This window comes from Convolutriloba macropyga, chromosome 8 (genome assembly GCF_964194025.1).
Source record: "Convolutriloba macropyga chromosome 8, txConMacr16.3, whole genome shotgun sequence".
NCBI classification, from domain to species: domain Eukaryota; kingdom Metazoa; phylum Xenacoelomorpha; order Acoela; family Convolutidae; genus Convolutriloba; species Convolutriloba macropyga.
The window spans coordinates 33,907,867-33,925,193 of NC_134475.1; the positions used below are offsets into that span (position 1 = coordinate 33,907,867).

The window sequence follows — 17,327 nt, forward strand, 5'->3', positions numbered from 1 at the left end:
GAAATAGATTTGTGTTTCGTTGGCTAACAGCCCCCGGCTCAAAAGCCGTTTTGTTTTGAGACTTGTTTTTGTTTTAACTGTTGGTTTCTCAGAACGGTTATATAATTAAGTTAGATTAAAGGGTTAATCGGCTGTAGTGCTACTCTTGGTTGAGCACCTTCCAAAAATAACGTAGTTGAAAAAATTATTGTTAAACACATTACTAGATTTTTTGCTTTCAAAAATAATGTCATTGTCGTTAAGGTCAATTTCCTTACTAAATGCCAAGGGTCTCAAAAAGTTGTTTTTTTTGGGTTTAATCCAAGGAACTTCATGCCAATTCAAATCACTGGTGTATGTGTTGAAGTCTAATAGTTGTTCATGTGTATACTTTCCTTTTGGTCCAAGGAAAACTTCTATTCCTGTTATTGTTCTTCAACTGTGTCTATACATTTGAGCTAGTCGACTTTCTTCTAGTTGCTTCTCTGTGAAAAAATCACCGACAACTTCCTTAAAATTAGGGACATCACGTTTGGGTTCCTCAAGATAAGACAACACTTGTGGTTTTTCTACTAACGTAAAGTTTTGACCAAACGCTATCCAAGAACCATTACCTAGTTGGAATACATTAACGAACAAGGGGTTGCACTTTATAAACCTCAAATTTCTATAGAAAACCTTGGATATTGTGTTCATATAGCGCACGTAGCGCTGGTTATCATTTTGTCTTACAATAATCGGCACTTCAAATCAGTACAGTAATTTAGAGCAGTTAATTCTACTATTATTTTTGCACAATGATGAACGTAAATTATTGCAACTACTGACTCTGCATGCAGTCCTACTTCCTTCTTTACCAATGAAAAGAAAATGCGAATCAGCGTTCTACATTAAAGCCAATACGTTTTGTCTATAAATTTTGTTCATTCTACATCTCAGATTTGACATTTCGTCAACTATAAAATTCTTGGCCAAATAACGCATCTAAACCACTTCTGCTGACATCTTGAGTAGTTACAGTGTATGTTATATGCTGAGAATTTATATCGAGGCAAAATTGGTAAAAATAGGCGTTTTGATAGTTAGTTTAATTTACCATTAGATGGTTTATTCTGATTTCCTCGCTCAAAACTTGTATGAAAAGTTTTTTTTATCAGTGGTCTCACCCATCACATAGTGATGATTACCCACAGCAATCAACTCTGCTGTGTGTTCTTCCGAGAATCCAGCTAGGTTGAATAACTTTGTTGTATTTCCTTTTTGGACACTGTAATGGATTTAATCAAGCTCGAATCTATCTCGATTCCAGGAATAAAATTGTTGATTTCCAAATGGGTCTAGGAACTTAATCTTTGATCCTTTTTCTTTCTGTTTGCAACATTTCTGCGTTAATTTTTCAAAGTGTTAGTTCTGCGTTGATGACTAAACTACCGGTATTTTTTTTTCATTGGGGTTTGCCAAGCTACTGGATATGCAAGTTTTACACCTTCTTTGTTGTTCTCGCTTTTCATAAAGGCGCTCCCTATTTTTGTTTTAATTTTGATTTCTGTTTTTGACTCTTGTAACTTCTTCAATAGAGTGGTTTCGAACCTAAATTTAGCATTTCCAAACCCCGGTAAATATATCGATATCCCTTGTAGCAATTTGCTACAGGCTTCGCGGGTAAGTGGATAGTACTGGGGAATCAATTGCAAGTTTTCGTGACTAAAAACTGCGTCGTCCCACCATGTGCTTTTCTGTAGGCCACTGACTGTGTTTGCAGCTTGAAACATGCAGTAATTTAAGTGGATTTTAAAACTCTCATGATATATTACGTCTCCGGTAGATAATACAAAAGGATGTTTTTGGTTTCGAGTGCAGATTTCTTTTTCCCACAATGACAACCTAGAGGTTTTTACTATATTTTCAATTTTTTATGTTGTAATTTCTATTTTGTTGCTTTTTATGGATCCCATGACAATGAAAACCAGAAATAATTTACCAAAAATTGAGTCAGTGTCTGATATCATCTTCTTTGTGGGCCTTTGCTAAAACAGTTATCTTTATTCAAAAACCTCATCACATTGATCTTCGTTCTAATCTTTATGCAAGAATTAATCCTTAAATTTGCTAGGTTTCGATCGGCTGGCAGTGGGTCGCGTATTAGGTTTTCTGATGTTTCGACTGTTACTCGGCCAGGTCTTGGTTTCCAGTGTGGTTCTTTTTCATGACTTGCTTGTCTACTTGAACTTCATGTAACCCTTTTTGAACTACTGTGATTTTCAACCTGATCTTTTGTTGTACTATTGTTCTGTTTGCCTTGTGTTGCTGCTTTGGTCTTACTGGAAGTCTCGCTCGGAGTGCTGTTTAGCTTTGTTTTGTTGGAACTGGTTGGCTGTGCTCCACTATCTTTAGATTTTGCTCTCATATTTGTATCAATCAGTGTCTCGATGTCAGGTTTAGGCTCCAAACAAATTCATCAGATTGTCCCACCACTGGATTATTTTCATTTTGACTTGGGAGCTCTTCTTTTTTTTTGCTTCCTGGTTACTTACTCCAGTGCTTTGTTGCTCGACTTCAATTTCAATGAAGCCGTCCTCTTTTCTTTCAGCGCTAGCCGGCCTCTCGGCTAATTTACTTCGTTTTTGGTATTCGTGTTGACAAGATTTGATTTTCTTGAGTCTGTCGTAATGCACTTTTTCCTGTTTGTGAGTTTTTAGGTCTTCAATGATGAAATTCAAATCATTTAATATTTCTCGTATAACAAGAGGACCACTATAGTACGACTTGAACTTTTTTGTTTGCCCTGGTTTTACTGTTGGGTTAAACAGCAAGACCAAGTCCCCAGTTTGGTATTTAGCTCCAAACTGTTTTCGATCGTAGTAAGTTTTTGACTTTCTTGTTCAACTTCCATATTCAATCTTACAAGTTCGTGGCAAAGTTGCAACTCCTTTTGAAGGTTACAATCGTAATCACTTGAGGTTGCAAAGACTTGACTTTGGAGTGTTTCGTACATGCAATCAATAGTTAGTGCACAAGGAGCACCAAACAGAAGATAATAGGGATTGTACTTTGTTACTGTGTGAACAAAACTGAGAAACGTCATCATTATCAAATGAAGGTATTTATTTCAGGTGTTATGGTGTTCTCCTACGTATTTTGCCAAACTCTCCTCAATTGTTCGGTTCGTTCGTTCAATCATTGCGTTACCTTGAGGGTGATACGCTGTTGTAGAGGTGCGATCAATGCCAAATTCCTGGCACATATTTTTGAAAAGATTTGACATAAAATTTGTATCCTTATCACTACGCAAGTTCGCGGGGCAACCAAATCGTGAAACTCAACAGTCCACAAAAGATTTTGCTACTGTTTTTGCTTCCTGATTTTGCATAAGAATCGCTTCGTACCATTTTGAGAACTGATCTCCTATAAGTAAAATATATTTGAAACCATCACTTTCGGGTAAAGGCCCATGACACCTAGCGCCACCTGCCAAAACGAATGGCTCGGTTTCCATACTGTTAATGGGTGCCTGTGTGTTTGTTGAGGGTTTTCTGCTTTGAGCACTTATCGCAGCTCAAAATCCAGTCGTATATATCACATTTCTTTCCGACCCAATAGAAACGTTCTGGGACTCTTTCAAGAGTTTTCTGCACTCCCTGGTGCCCTATGCATTCATGTAAAAGAGGTAGAAGGACATCCATGTATGATTTGTGTAAAACTATTTGCTGGACTGGAAAGTTTTCTTCGAGCAGCCTTTGTCGCCTTAGCAGTCCTTTTGTGATATACAAATTTTGAAAATAATTCCAGAGATTCCATGTTGTTTTTGGAGCCCCAACCATTTGTTTTTTTTCAGGTCGTTTCTTTTGTTCCACCCAGCAGAACACTTCTTTTATTTCTCACGAATTCTGCTGATGCTGTCGAAGATCATCTGTCTGGTCTCCAAAATATCGGACCAATTGTTTTCTGTGGGTTGTTCGATTACTATCGGGGTTTTTCTTCCACGAGAGATGGGTTCTCAACCGCTGGCACTCTGGATAGACATTCCGCGTGAGGCATATTCTTCCCTGCTTGGTGATGGATTTCAAAATTAAATTGTCCCAGCTTCTCAATCCATCTGGCCAGCATTCCTTCGGGTTCACTGAAACTGTGTCAGAGCGCGATGATCTGTTATGATGGTATTTTTTTTTCACCAGTAAGTATATCCGAAAGTAATGAGTGAAATAAACAATAGCATATATTTCTCTCTTTGTTGCTGGGTAATTTCGTTGGCCCTTATTCAGAGTTTTACTGGCATAGGCGATTACTCGGTCCCCCCGTTCTGCTTCTGGAGTATGATTGCTCCTATTCCCGTTAGGGAAGCATCTGTGGTGAACGTGTAAGGGTCGATATCGTTTGGGAAACCCAATATGGGTGCTTCCTGTAATTTTAGTTTAAGTTGGTTCACAGATTCACCGCATTCTGTAGCCCAAATATATTTTTCAGTCTTTATCAGCAAATGGTATAGTGGCTCCGCTATTTTCCCAAAATCTGCAATGAATTGCCGATAACGTCCAACTAATCCAAGAATTGCACAAAGTTCTTTCAAATTTGAGGAAGATTTCATATTTCCTACGGCGGCTACTTTATCCGGATCAACCTCTACCCCATTTTTTTGATATAACATGACCTTAAAAATGAATCCATTTTTGAAGGAAACGACATTTTGAGCCTTTGATTTCAAAAACGGCTTCCTTTATACAAAAAAGCACAAGCTCAAGTCGAGATAAATGTTCCTCAAACGACTTCCCAAAATTTATTATGTCATCAAAATATATCAAGGCTACTTCGTATGAAAGTCCCGCCAGGATTAGTTACCTCAAATTTTGGAACGCTCCTGGCGCTCAGGTTAAACCCATTGGTAACCTCTTCCATCTATACAAACCCATAGGAGTGATGAAAGCAGTCATGTTTTGTGATTCCTTCTCTATGGCGACTTGGAAATAACCTGACGTTAGGTCAATGTTCGAAAAATAAACGTTTCCCTCGAACGATTCTATTACATCGTTAGTTGTTGGCAATGGTCAGCTTGTTTTTTCAGTTTGTTTATTTAGACTTCTGTAGTCTACTACTAGTCGTATTGTTCCATGTTTCTTTTTAAATGGTATGGACGGTGCTGCCTAGTGTGAAAGAGTTGGTTCAACCAAGTTGGCTTCCTCTAGCTCTTCCACTTTTTTTATTGCTTTCCACTTTTCAAAACTCATGCTGCGGTAGGCCCGTCTGAATGGTTTTGCTTCCTTTTCTAGTTTAATTTTAAGTTTTATTTTATCACAGAAACCGAAGTCATTTGAGTTTCTGGAGAATACTTGATTGTGCCTGATGAACATTGCAACTACTTGGTTGGACTGATATCTACTCAAATATGTCCCATCTAATGTTGCATGAGACCCCATCCGGAAAGCTTCCGGATGTTTTGGCTTGTTCTTGCTTGTGAACAAATCAATTACTTGTATGCTGTCATCGTTGATGAAAAACTCTAATTTTAGCATTTTTCAATAAATTGATTTCCTTATCACAAAAGTTAAAAAACCTCAATTGACTCTTTGAGTTGTTAACAGATATCAGGCAGTCAGCCACTAAAACACCAGTGAAATTTTTAAAGTCCTTGAGGCCTTCAACTAGGCCTGGACTTTTCTTTATCACCTCAGCATTCTCCTTCTTCACATTTACGTCTATCCAGGCCTCGTGTCGTGCCGGTATTATGAACGTTTCCAAAAGAAGAGTAAATGAGCTAACGTTGCTCACGTTCTGAGTAATAAGCTGAATAGTGAATTTGTCTCGACAATAAAGTATTATCTTTTCGTTTAGATTCAGTATACACTTTTGATCAGACAGGATGTTCAAACCTAGTAGAAGCGAGATATGATTTTTTTGAGTGACTAAAAACTCATGCAAAAATTCGGGCACTAAAATTCAACCTTTCCTAAGATTTTAACTGATGTGTTATTAGCAGCTAAAACTCAGTTTTTGTTAAAACGCAGTTATTGTATGGGTCTATTCGTTTTGTATCTCCTATTGCTTTCAGCAGTTCAACGCTGATGAGGGATTTCAACGCCTCCTATCGCTGATGAAGGATACACTACTGGCGCTATCGAACAGACCCACTTTCATTTGCCCTTGTATGCGTTTTTTTATACTGAAGCATTTTGTTGTGCTAGTTGAACAGATTTTGATAACATTTGCGACACTGTTCAATTCTATGTCCTTTTTGTCCGCATCCAGTACATGTATCGTTGAAGTTTCTATTAAAAATTTTATCATTATTGGGGAATCAAATTTTTTTGTTTTCTAACAAATTGGGTCTGCCTTTGTTTTGGTTGAAGTTATTCTGTCCCTGATACCCGCGTCCTTTGTCAACAAAAACTTGGCTGTTACCGCCACTTTCCTTGGAATTGCCATCAGCAATTCCAGATAATTTCAGAACCAAACCATTAACCGCATCGACTAGGGATTTGTTTGAGTCTTCTTGTCTAAAGACAGCCAATTTGAGGCACTTGTTCCTCTTCTTCTATTCTTGCCACGGCTTCCAGATGTAACGCTATTTCCAGCGCTTTGTTCACAGTCATATCTTAACCTTTTAATGTTTTTCTTGGGTCTTACCTAACCTGACTTGATGTATTTCCTCCAGAAAACCCCGGAGCACTAAGTGGTCACGGATAACTTGTGATTCCTCTGGGTATGCTTTGTGAGCTAAGTGCTTTAAATCCCCCAGAAAATCCATTAATTTTTCACCTGGTTGATGAACACGACGCGCTAGCCGTCCACGGAAAACAACCAGTTTTTCTCTCTAGTGATTTCAAAAAGCCTCAACAGTTTCATCGTAGCTATCTCTCACGTTCTGCGGTAAAGTTCGATAGAACTCAATTGCTGACTTCTGTAAGTGGAGGGCAAAATAGTGCGGCCGCTCATCTATTTCGCAAACTGCTCCGCCAGAGCTTGCACGTTCTGTACGTCTCCATTTTTGCAGCTCCGCCAACAGCTCAAATTGTGTCAAGTAGCTCTCGAAATCATTTGAACCAGTGAAAATTTCCGGCAATAACATTCTTGATACAGAACCCGCTGCCATTTTGACTCAAATTATCAGGATACTTCTTTTATTTTACAGATATGTTTCAGTACTGTTATATATTCGGAAACGCAAATCTTTGCCCAGGTTTCCGGTTGTTACATTAATTTAATTAATAATGACACAAACAGCACCCTTGATGTGAACTAACCTGTTATTTGTGTTATTTCAATGCAGCTCTCCTCACTTGAAAAGGTGCGGATTCGCTTCTTCAAGGAAGATCTTTCACCCCAAAGAAGCAGCCCACTATAACTGACCACTGAAACCGAGCTCTGCAAAGAACGTCCACTGACTGCTCAGACACTCCCAGTGACTTGCTTTGATTCCCTTCTCTGAATAATTGTTCACTCCCAGCAACTCGCTGTATTTTTGCTCAATGTTAAATAATTTGTCACGCCGCAGGAACTGACTCTTGTTTTTTTACTGTGTTTTGCCTGCCATGTTTCTCTCAACTTGCCTGCGCAGTGTCTTCTCTGCAATGTTGTATTGTATGTATTGTATCGCTGCCGCTGAACTTGCCTCCTTCAGTCAAACCCTTGCCGAGCCGAGAAAATGTGTTTTCTTTCTCGCAACAACAAATGCCGTGTTGCCGTGTTGACAAAACTTTTGTTCCCTCTTCCGCACAATCACTGGCCGTGCCGGTAATCGAAACACTGGGTTTTGTTCCGGGTTCCATGTTCTTTTCTGAACGAAAAAAACCAATTCTCTGTCGTCAATATAGAATCCCATCTCTGTCGCCAAAATAGAATCCCTTTCAATTAACTTAGATTCTAAGGTTTCCTCTGAATTCTTGTGAAAAATTCGAAATGGTGGAACTAGTTGAATTCAGAAATTACAGGCAAAGTTCAGCTCAAAGAAGGATTAATACAATTTAACTTTTATAAAAGTGAAATGTAGGGAAGGCAGCTTCAGCAATTGCGTTAAAATTTATTATGAACCGTGATACTTGAATTTAACCGCTTTAACCCCCGGTTTTATCTTTATTTGCGTTTACCAAGATAACTTGGTCTCAGAGTCCTTGCTCTGTTTGTTTTTCCCAAACGCAGTGTTTGGTCCCAACGATAGCGTTGAACATCATATTTATTCTCTGACATAATCTCGGTTCTAATGTTTGAACCCGAAATTCTTATGACAATTGATTAAAGATACTATCTCATAAATAATAAGCAATAAATTAGCGTGTTTAGCTGTCACCTTCAAATGTTTTTTGAAGCCATTTAAAATGTAATTTTTCGAAAGCTTCCGTATTAAAAAATTCTTGAACATGTTTGTAGGGTCACTACATTTCTAGTGTCAGAAATCATTTTGCGATCAATTGAATATCAAAGCAGCCCTTTTTGTACGTCTGAAGAAATATTTTTCGGAAATATTCGACTGTTCGAGCTATTCGTCGCGTATACTCTCTTTGTTCATGGCAGGATATTTCACCCTTCTTTTCCATCTTTCAGGGCGAATCAAGCATCACGAGTCCTTTTCTGTCAAAGCTCTGAAATCTGAATTGTGTCCGTTAACAGTGACACTTGGTACCTTGGCGACGGGGACTCAACAGTTCTTCGGTGAAGCCACCAAAATCGCTATTCGATAAACTTGTTTGCGTTTTCCAGAAATTTCTTTTGTAGTTTCTAGTCTATATTTTCATGGCTTGATTTGCAACCAGGATTGCCTGCGTACCTATCTGTAATTTGTAACCATTCTATCGGTAAATTTATTCCCTAACTATGTGTAAACTATAACCATTCTATCTGAAATAATACAAATTGCAAACTGACCCAACTGGAGGTCTCGAGGACCTGGTTTTACGTTCACGATGGAGTTTAACTGAATTTGATGGATCATCATCATAAATTAAATGGCCCGAGGGCATTATTCTCACAGTATTACTAAAAGTTGATTCGTTCCTTCAAGGGTCCCGTGTGGAAGGTAGCTCTTCGGAATTCTGGTCTTCCAGCTGGCTGTGATTCTACCTGGTGCTTATATTTCTACCTTCTATTTGATGAAAATTGCCGTAAATGCAGGTTTGCCATGTGAGTTTTTCAAAAATTTTGAATAGCGGTATGCTCGCTGTACTTTTTATAAATTGGGACTTTGCATGAACGAAACAGACAATTCTATACATTTTTTCTCTGTAATGTTTAAGTTAAGAATAAATTCAACCTACATAGTCATCTGGTGGTATCGCATCTTCACGTGCCATTTGATAACTACTCTGCCTGAAACTCGGGCCACCCTGAAAGCAGCATGTAATATTTTAGAAAGTTGTTTAAACTTGGTTTACAGGGGTAAAACTAGGAAACATGACGGTAAATTGAATGATCGTATTTAAAAACGCTGCATCAGGCCTGATTTGTTATACACTGCTAGTCTGGCCTATCTTTGATGATAAATAACGTTTTCTTATAACTGTGAAAGGCTCAAAAATGGTATATATGTGTTTTAAACTTGTTTTGTGGCCTGTAGATTGTTGAATGTTTTTTGGTGCAGAGAAGAAGGAAATACCAATTAAAACTTAAATTGATTTAAAAAACGAACGTTTTCGGACCTTGCGTTCATTGTCAGTTTTAAAAATTAATTGAAATGAATTACAAAAAATATAAATTTGTCTGACTGTAATTCTAAGAAATGATTTAAAAAAACAACGAATTTTTGAAGTTATTCACATTTTGAGTCACATTTACAACATTTTGTTTACACTTATTACGCTAAATCTAATTCAATCTTTATTCCGGAGTTTTTGAAAATACCGGTTATAATGCTTCCTATTCCTGAAAAAGGATTATTACTTTAAGTCCTGTCTTTTTTTTATTATTTTTACTTGTTGGTGTTGACAAAATTTCGAATTAACATAAACCAGAATAATTTTTGAGTTTCAAAAGTCAAGTTTTTTGCATTTGAACTAATACTTCAATGTCAATTCCCGCCCCCGGTACTCATCGCGCGTAATTAATTGCGGTTTCAGCTTTTTGATATAGATGGCTTCTATTGAACGAGGTGTTGTCCCAGAGGAGAATCCTTCTTCTGATGCTCCAAATTTCCGGTGGTAACATGTCGGCTGGTTTGGCCAACATAGATGGAACTGCGTACATTACATGTAACTTTATATACCACCAGAGATTTCAGATTCTTATCAAAAGATGATTTCAAGGCGGGGAAGCAAGTTCTTACTTTTCTCGTTATAAAAATGATTTGAACATTACACAATTTTTTCAGTCTTTTTGCGAAAATTTGAGTGGAATTTTCTCTGTATTGAACAAAAAACATCGTTTTAGGCTCCTTTCTGTTGAGACTTTTAACTTGTTTAAGATATTGTTCTTTTTTAAGGGGTTTTGCTGTAACCTTTTCCTTCGTAACAATTTCATCCACAGTGTCATTAACAATACTGAATGACCACTCAGTTGGAAATTGGTTCTCAGTCCAGATCTCTTGATTTTTCTTAAGAGCTACATCAAAGCCTTGCTAGTCACAGGTTGCATTAAAAATCCTATGCACTGTCCCTTGAATCACATTTTTTTATAATGTAGTGGTGCACAGCTACGGAAGTTTAAAATTATGCCGGTATCGGTCGATTCTAGGTACCAATGACAGCTAATTTTCCTGACAGTGAATTGTATGAGTTCTTGTGAAGAGAATTTGCATACTCAAGGTAATCTAGAGGGTTACCCTTGACAGTGCGCACAATGTCATCCACATACCTTTTGAAAGATTTCAATTCCTGTGTGTCCTCTTTCGTAAACTTTTCCGCACAATAGGGGCAGGTCCATACGATTTCTGTATGTTCTTATACTCAGCCTATGTGATACCTTGGAATTTTGCACGAATGCAGTCTTTGCATGATTGCACTCGACCGCTTCCCTCGGAAAGTAACGCGTCTGTTACAATCAGTGCATATTACCTTTGTGTGTGTTAAGAGTTTTGTTTTACCTTCCCTCATCTGGTCTCTATTTTTTCAAAAGATTTCATCCACAAATTTGCCAAAATTACAGCCAGCAAAGCACCCATTGCTAAACCGTCTGATTGAGTGTACCACATTTTATTACACTTAAAGTGAGCATTCGTTACGGCTAATCTCAAAAGGTTCTTCATAGCTGACCTCGGAATCCAAGGAAACTCATCACTGGAGTACAGTTCTTTACGCGCAATTTCTGGTACATTAGTGTACAAGCTTTTAACATTGAGAGATACAAATAGATCATCTACATCAAGTCTGGTAGCCTCTAAGGCGGCTCTGGCATCTTTCGAGTTATTCTCAATAATTGCACCTGGTAGCTTCTCTAAAAATGGAGAGAGAAAAAAATTGAGGATCTCGTAACTGCTACAGTGTATTGACAGAACAGGCCGGTTGCAATCCAATTGCCCTGAGCCTGTGATAAATCTTCTCACTTATCTTTCGCTGTTTCATTAATTGATGCAAACTTCTGCTTATCAGTTTCTCCGTTTTTATTGTTAGATCATCACTTTCTCCATTACAGGCTTCAAACTGAGTGGCACTGAGGATTTTTTTAAGTTTATCCAAGTATGTTGTCTGTTTCATGACACAAAGCCACAACCTTTATCGAAAGTTACAGCCAGTAGTCCTTGATCTTTCAAAAGTCATTAACTTTTTTAACCCCTCTATCCATTGGTGTCTCAGGTACATTCTTGGCGTACCATTTTGCAGACAATTCTATTTCACATTACTTTTCGCCATCAGTGTTGTTCTCCCTGAACTCACAAACTAATATGTCTACATCCGCAACGAAGTGCACTTCATTAAATTTGTCCCTGACTTGCCTTCGACCTAATGATAATACGTCCACGACTCATTTTGGCAGTTCAATGCCGTCCAATGTAACAACATTATTATGACATCCATTCCACAAAGGCCTGTCCTGTCTCTCAGACAGCTTCACTAACTTGTCATTAGGTCTCCTAGTAATTTAATCCGGTTGATCTCTCAGTTGTTTTCTAATGCTGTACACAATTCAAGGTAAAATTTTTTTTCCTTTAGAGCTTGAGTTGAAAGCTGTGCATCGCTTGTTCTGAAAAACTTCGTTTTTGGGAATTCGAAACATCGAATAATCCGGAAAGATATCATTATTTTTTTCAGTTTTTCAAAAAATCTAATCGATATTTACAGTTTATTAGTTTATTTGAAGATTTGACATAATTTAGGAATTGTTTTAAGCAGTTGTTGTGCCTGAGACTGTATCACACCCGGGGTTGTGGTAGATTTTGCTCATCACAAAAGCTTGCTCAAGGACTATTTGGTAGAACATTTTCTGCTGCAAAATCCATAAAGCGTTCTTTTTTTCCGGTCAAAGAAGATTTTGCAGTCCAACAACCATGGCTTTGAAATGAACTCTTTAGGTTAGAAATTGTTGTGGTCTTGAGCGCTGGTCGAAAGAATTCATTAATTTGAACTTTAGTTAAAAATTGGTTCCTAAAACAAACAAAATTTATCTCATAGTTATTATACTTAACCATGTACCCAAGTAAAGAGAAAATTTTATACCTTTTTAAGATATGAAAAAGATTTCTCTTCCGATTCCAAACATGAATTACTATTTTCCTGAATTTGCATGAAATTGAGCTCAACAATGAGGTTTCTATGGCTGAGAGAAATTAATTTCTGACGTCTAATTATAGGTCAATAAGATGTTGAAAGCGCCACAACAAAATTAAAATTCGAATCAAGTTTATTCTTGCAGAAAAAATTTCCTGACACAACATCAGTGTTCGTTGTGTAATTTCTTCCGTTCTTCTCTTATGAAACCTTAATTTTCTTGATGTGCAAAATCATCACATCTGCCTTCTTTTCGAGGTCCCTAAAAGCTGCTCTCCTTCAGATTAAAAGAAAAATGTGACATGGTATCAGTTGATGCCACCACTGTTCCTCAACTGCTGTGACTGTGCTTTTCAGCAGATTTCTGATCAGTGTATTATGTATCGATAACTTTTGTTCTGATCTTTTCCAGATAATCAAGGTAGCTGGAACTGTTCGCGAACTGATTGTCAATTTGCAGAGGACTTTTTCATGCAAATAAAAAATTGTAACTCTTAATTTCAGGCTTCAATATCTTCTTTGGATGTTCGAAGTGCTACCGCAGCATTTCAGTATGCTCATGGATGATAGATGGGATATTCCATCTTTTTAGCCTCATTAACTCACGCCATTGTTTTTGGTCACCAGTTAAACATTTGGAACTATTGACTGATACTAAAATTTCTGTATCCAAATCGTGCTACGGTTTGTCTTAAATAAACATTTACTGTTTGTAAAGCTCCATTTCCCACAGGGAAAGCTTCAATTCATCTTGACGCAGCATTTAATTTAATGCACTTACAAGTACTGAGATGTTTCCTTTATCTTAAACATAGCACCAGTCTAGAGAGAGTCTTTCCCAAACCTCATCTGGGATGACATCTGGTAGCAGTTGCTTCAAATCCAGCTAAGTTTAGATATTGATGTCCGTCACTAGGTCGGGTTGTGCGTAACAGATTTTGTTTAAAGTGAAGCAGGATTGAGCACCGTAATCCTGATCACTCATAAAAGTCATTGTGCTTAGGGCGTCAGCAGGGCGAATTTATTTTTATTGTTCGAATTTCAGTTCGAAATCGAATCCCATGGTTGCTATTGCCCGTCTCGCAGTACCAGTTGACGCTGTTGGTTGAAAAAAGTTTTGGTCTGGTGCGAAGATATCTCAGAGGTTAGCGGTCAATTTGTGTAGCGAATTTTCTTCCGAGCTGTCGCAACATTTGGTCTGCCGACACTGACAACAACAACAATGATACCAAGAGCAACGATTCTTCATTTCTATTGGGTGGACCAAAGCACAATCAGCCACGTTGGCCAAGAAAAGTCACCGTATACACTAGAAAAGAGTTGATTGGAATGCAAGTGGTCAACTCAAGACGCTAGAGAAGGAGCAAGCCGACCCAGCTAAAAAACAAGGTACTACCGACAACCATATCGTCTTGTAATGTTATTTTGTATATGTTGTGAAAATATGTAGTCAAATTTAAATATGTAGTGAAAATATGTAGTCAAGATAAAAAGTCAAAAATTATAACTGTTTTGATGCTTTGAAATAATTTCAGTTCTTTATTAAGTTTTAAACTGTTCCTTTCGGACATCAGGGTTATTTCTTTTTTTAATTTATTCTTAAAAGAAACCGTTTTCCAAATATTGTTCCGACCCTAATTGTAGGTGGAAAAACTACATAGTCAATTGGATATTTTTTGTTCAGACAATCTTGGCCGATCGATATATTCAACGCAGAGCGTCGAGTTCGGAAATAAAAAGGATATTTTTGAATGTCTTGTTTTTCGAGGAATTATTGGGTTAAAACTTTAGTGTGAACACCTTATATTTTGTATGATTTTGTTCATTTTTGTTCATGTTAAGATTTTTTCTATAAAAGTATCAATTTAAAATTATACTTCATGCTTCAAATGAAACAATCTTGTGTTTCTAACTGGTGAAAGGCCATAAAAAGGGTACTTTTCGTCTCATAGGGAAGTTTTCTCTAAAAGAATTCAATTTCTATTTGAGAATTTATATTTTAAAAACCATTTCAAGTTTTTTTGAGACTTTTTTTCATTTTATCTAATGACCAGTCACTTTTCAATCCCAGGTTGTGTTCAAGACAAATTTGTTTGTTTTTGTTTTTTTTAATAATCCTAGGCCCCTTTGAAATCTTAACGAATTATCCTGTTATTGCCAGTTCCCAGTGGCTTAGAGAAGACTTTTTAGTAGATCATAGATAAATTTGCCCAGAAAAATGCCTGGTTTCAACGGCTATGACACTGTCTTCTTGCAGTTTTCTACTGGTTTTTTTTTATTTTTACCTGTATTTGTTGTCGTTTTTATGGTCATATGACTTATTGCGATGACTTATTGATGATTTAGGAATGGTGACACGATTTAGTGTCTTTTAATCGAAGCATTACTGATTATAACTTATATTTTTTATTTACGTTGACAGCTATTGAATTTAATGGCTTTGATACTACGGTTTTTCTCAAAAATTTTGTGGTTTTAATATATTTTTTCATTTTTGCTGGGTTTTTGAATTCATATTGTTAGAAAAAAGAATACCATTTTTGTTAAAAAATTATTTGAAAAAAAGGTCATAATCAATAGTTCATTTTTTAATGGGTTTTGCCACTTTTCTTTCTCTTTTTTTTTAAATTTGCTGATTTTGGCTGTATTTTTATTCTGCATATAAATATAAAGAGCTGAAAGGTATCACAAGTCGTTAACTGAATGTTGAAAGAATGTAGTTACCCAATGCAGTAAGGTGTCTTTAAAAGGCCTGAAAGTTTTTCGTATTATTTGTTTTCAGACGTTTTTTTAAACTTTTTAGATTTTGTTGTTATATTTGTCAACTTTTATCTAATTCTCATCATTGAGAGGCCCCTTCCTTGAGAGGCTTTTTTGTCAACCGGTTACCTAGGCTCATTAATATAAAATTACATCTGCTTTTTAGTAACAAACAAATACAATTTGTGTAGTTAAGGTTTTCACTCCTTGTATTTTGACGTCGTTACTAGGTGCTTTTAAGTTAGGCCGTTGAGTTTTTAGATGTTGAAAAAATGTTCTTTCTTCTTTTTGCTTGATTTGTTGTTTATTTTTTCTCATGTATCCTTGTTAGTTCTGTGAGATCTCGTGAGCGCTGTAATGAGGCATGGCATGGCATGTGTAATTCATTTTGTAGTTTGTGCGACGATTTTTTTTTAATTCAAAGATCTATTTTCGGTTCTCTCTTCATTTGGTTTACAGTAATGTCAAAAATGTAGATGAGCACGGGTCGGAACATCATTTGCGAACGCACATTAACGAGCCTCCTTGTAATAATTATTTACTTCTGACCTTTTATTAGTAGTTATATCTTTTGGTGGTGGTTTATAATTGTCTTTAATAGTTTGAATTATTTCAATTTTTCAGTCTTTGATGTAGTTTTCGTTTTTATAAAAAAACGTATTGCTGATCATGACAGTACGAACTATAAGTGTTTTTGACAGAAATTATCTTTAGTTTGGTAATCGATTTCCCACCTTTATATGTAGTCTGCAATTACTAACACAAAACACCAAAAGGCAAGAAGACGAAGTACCTCCTTTGGACAGTTTTTTAGTATGCAAAGAAACTGTTTATTGGAAAAAAGCTTCTTCCCATGAAATACGAAGAGAAAAACGGCGATTATAGCTGCATCCACAACAAAATGAGATTGTTTCGAAAAAAGAAGTTTTGTCAAATGAAGTAAAATGAACAGCAGAAAAAGTTGTCAATTTTGACAGTGGTCCGATCCGAGGAACCAACTATTGAAAAATTAATGAGCCCAGAGATACTGAGGATCATAGACCCAAAAACATAGACAGAGCTGTCCTCAAAAAATAAGGTGCGCCCAATCATTATTGAACGATGCCAACCCCACTGAGGGCAAAAATTCAACTCTACTCAATCTATTTACTCGAAACCAATCAATACTGAATAAAGAGTGAATAATTCACTATTACATCCAATTAATCACGCAAAGTTATGAACAAATTAAATACTGACAAAAAACTAGACTCACCTCTAAGCTTACACGGTTGAAAGGCAAAAATTAATTCCTATTATCTCGAAATACTACCTTGGATTCAATCATCTCTGCGTTCCATGCAAAGTAGTTGGAAGAAAAAAAAGAGTTCTGAACCTTCCGTCTTATTTGCCTTTAAGTAGTGGGACTAGCCAAATTGCGCCAATTTCAAAAATGTGATCAAACAACTACTACTCTATTTATCGAGTTCAAATCACGTGGAGAGAACCCAACGAAACTATTTGAACCCTAGCATCTAGTCCTTCAAAGGCAAACGATAGCCAAATGCAACAACATTATTAAATTTCTTAATTCGTCTGCAATCAAAACATTTCACGAATCGTTCAAGCTATTATTTCCTGAAGCAGCTCTTATTTCATTCCTTAATTTACTTGCTCGATATTTCTTCCATTAACAATTATTGGCTGTTATTAATCTCCAAATGACTTCACAGTTAGAATGCGAACCTTCTGTATTTTACAACTTCAGTTACGCTGGAATTAACACCAATTTTCTGAGACCCTTCAAGTTTTGTTCTTACTCTATATTGGCAACTTTTGTTCTAATTACGGCGCCATTTTTAATCATTCCAGCATTTGTGGTTCAGAAACTAAGCACGACTAGTCGCAAAATAGTGGCTATGATTATGCTTTCTGACATGCTCTCTTCATTGACGTCATTGGCTGGTACTACAGTGGGTAATTTGA

General features: G+C 36.7%; 1 protein-coding gene across 1 annotated transcript in view; it reads left to right on the forward strand.

Annotated features, from left to right (window-relative positions):
• The first annotated feature begins 16,283 nt into the window (after positions 1–16,283).
• LOC142344094 (uncharacterized) overlaps positions 16,284–17,327 on the forward strand; it is a 2,599-nt gene continuing 1,555 nt past the window's right edge. Inside the window, exon 1 of the mRNA XM_075395579.1 lies at positions 16,284–17,327. This exon is cut by the window's right edge and continues 106 nt beyond it. Coding sequence (XP_075251694.1) covers positions 17,063–17,327 — 265 coding nt within the window. The 5' untranslated portion in view covers positions 16,284–17,062.